The sequence below is a fragment of the Fulmarus glacialis genome, unplaced genomic scaffold (assembly GCF_000690835.1).
Source record: "Fulmarus glacialis isolate BGI_N327 unplaced genomic scaffold, ASM69083v1 scaffold2060, whole genome shotgun sequence".
NCBI lineage: Eukaryota > Metazoa > Chordata > Aves > Procellariiformes > Procellariidae > Fulmarus > Fulmarus glacialis.
In genome coordinates this window covers 11,106-12,374 of record NW_009185616.1, presented here as the reverse complement: position 1 = coordinate 12,374, position 1,269 = coordinate 11,106, and the positions used below count along the sequence as shown (strand labels likewise).

Sequence of the window (1,269 nt, the reverse complement as noted above, 5' to 3'; positions counted from 1 at the left end):
GCATCCCTCCACTGCCACCAGCCTGGGGCAATACCCATGCTGGCTGTTTGCTTGCACATGTATTTTGCTGCTTGCTCCCTTTCTTTGCAGGGAAGGCCAAAAGCTGCTCTGAGCCCGGAGCCCAGCTCTCCGAAACACCTCTTAAGGAGCAGGTAAGGCAGGACGGAGCTGGGCTGGGAGCAGCTGCTGCATCCCAAGTGCCCAGCCACTGCACCCCTTTCCTTTCAGCTGAGAAACCGATTTAAGAAGAAGGTCCCGCCGGGGGCCGAAGCAGCCCACGTTGCCGTCGGTGAAGTTGAATTCCTGGAGAAGCCCTTCACCGCCTTCATCCGTCTCCGGCGAGGGGTAGCCCTCGGCTCGCTGGCCGAAGTCGCTCTCCCCAGCAGGTAAACGGAGCACGGCCAATGGCCCTGTGCCCCACTTCATCCCTGTCTCCCTGCTCCCTTCCACACAGAACAAGGCTTTGGTTGGGTAAACCAAAGGGTACAGCAACCAGTGCCACATGCAGTCCCAGAACCCTGGCTCACTGCTTCCCTCCTGCTTTTCCCAGCTCCTTAGGAGCATCCCGGGACAGGCTGAGAGTGGAGCATCTGTTGGGCAGCCTGGGGGGGACATCCCCTGGGTTACCGCCACCTGGGGTCGGCATTCACTCTTCTCCTTAGGAGGGTCTGGATGCTCTCCACTTACTGCCCGGGAGCAGTAGTGGGAGGCTGGGAAGGGGGACGCAGATTTGCAGGAGCCTCTTGCCCTCCCGCTGCCCGCGATGCTCTGCTGAGCAGTGGGGTGGCTCTTGCAGCACTGTCGGCATAGGGGGAAAGGAGCAGGGGAGAAGATGTTTCTCCACAGTTGAGGAATGCATCATCTGAAGTCGTAAGGGGAAATCGTCAGTGTGCCCCTTGAGCTGGGGACTTCCTTAGGGAGTGTGCAAAGGAGGCAGGCAGGGATCAGGAGGGACATTGCCACCTCCTGGTCACTCTGCCCAGAGCACCCGTCCTCCTGGAGCTGGGTGGAGCTGGACATCCATCCACCTCCTGCCCTCTCCTTGGTGGGAGATGGGTGGCAGGTCCCCGGGGAGCCCCCGCGGGTCTTGAGGGGCTCACGACAACCCCTTGCCCTGTATTTTCCTCCCCCAAACAGGAAGGGAAGGAGATCTTGTCCCTACCCATCCCTTTGTCCGTGGTGCCATCCCCTTTGCTGGCTGCCCCGGCCTGTCCCGCGGATGCAGCCATCGTCTCGGGGCTATCTCCCCCCCACGTCCATCCCTCCGGT

At 61.2% G+C, this 1,269-nt stretch overlaps 1 protein-coding gene across 1 annotated transcript in view; it reads left to right on the top strand.

The window, feature by feature from the left end:
* Positions 1-1,269, top strand: part of LOC104083035 (electrogenic sodium bicarbonate cotransporter 1-like) — a gene marked incomplete at both ends in the record, with an annotated part of 12,612 nt that overhangs the window by 241 nt on the left and 11,102 nt on the right. The window contains 2 exons of the mRNA XM_009586425.1: positions 91-152; positions 229-386. Coding sequence (XP_009584720.1) covers positions 91-152; positions 229-386 — 220 coding nt within the window. The remainder of the gene's footprint in view (positions 1-90; positions 153-228; positions 387-1,269) is intronic.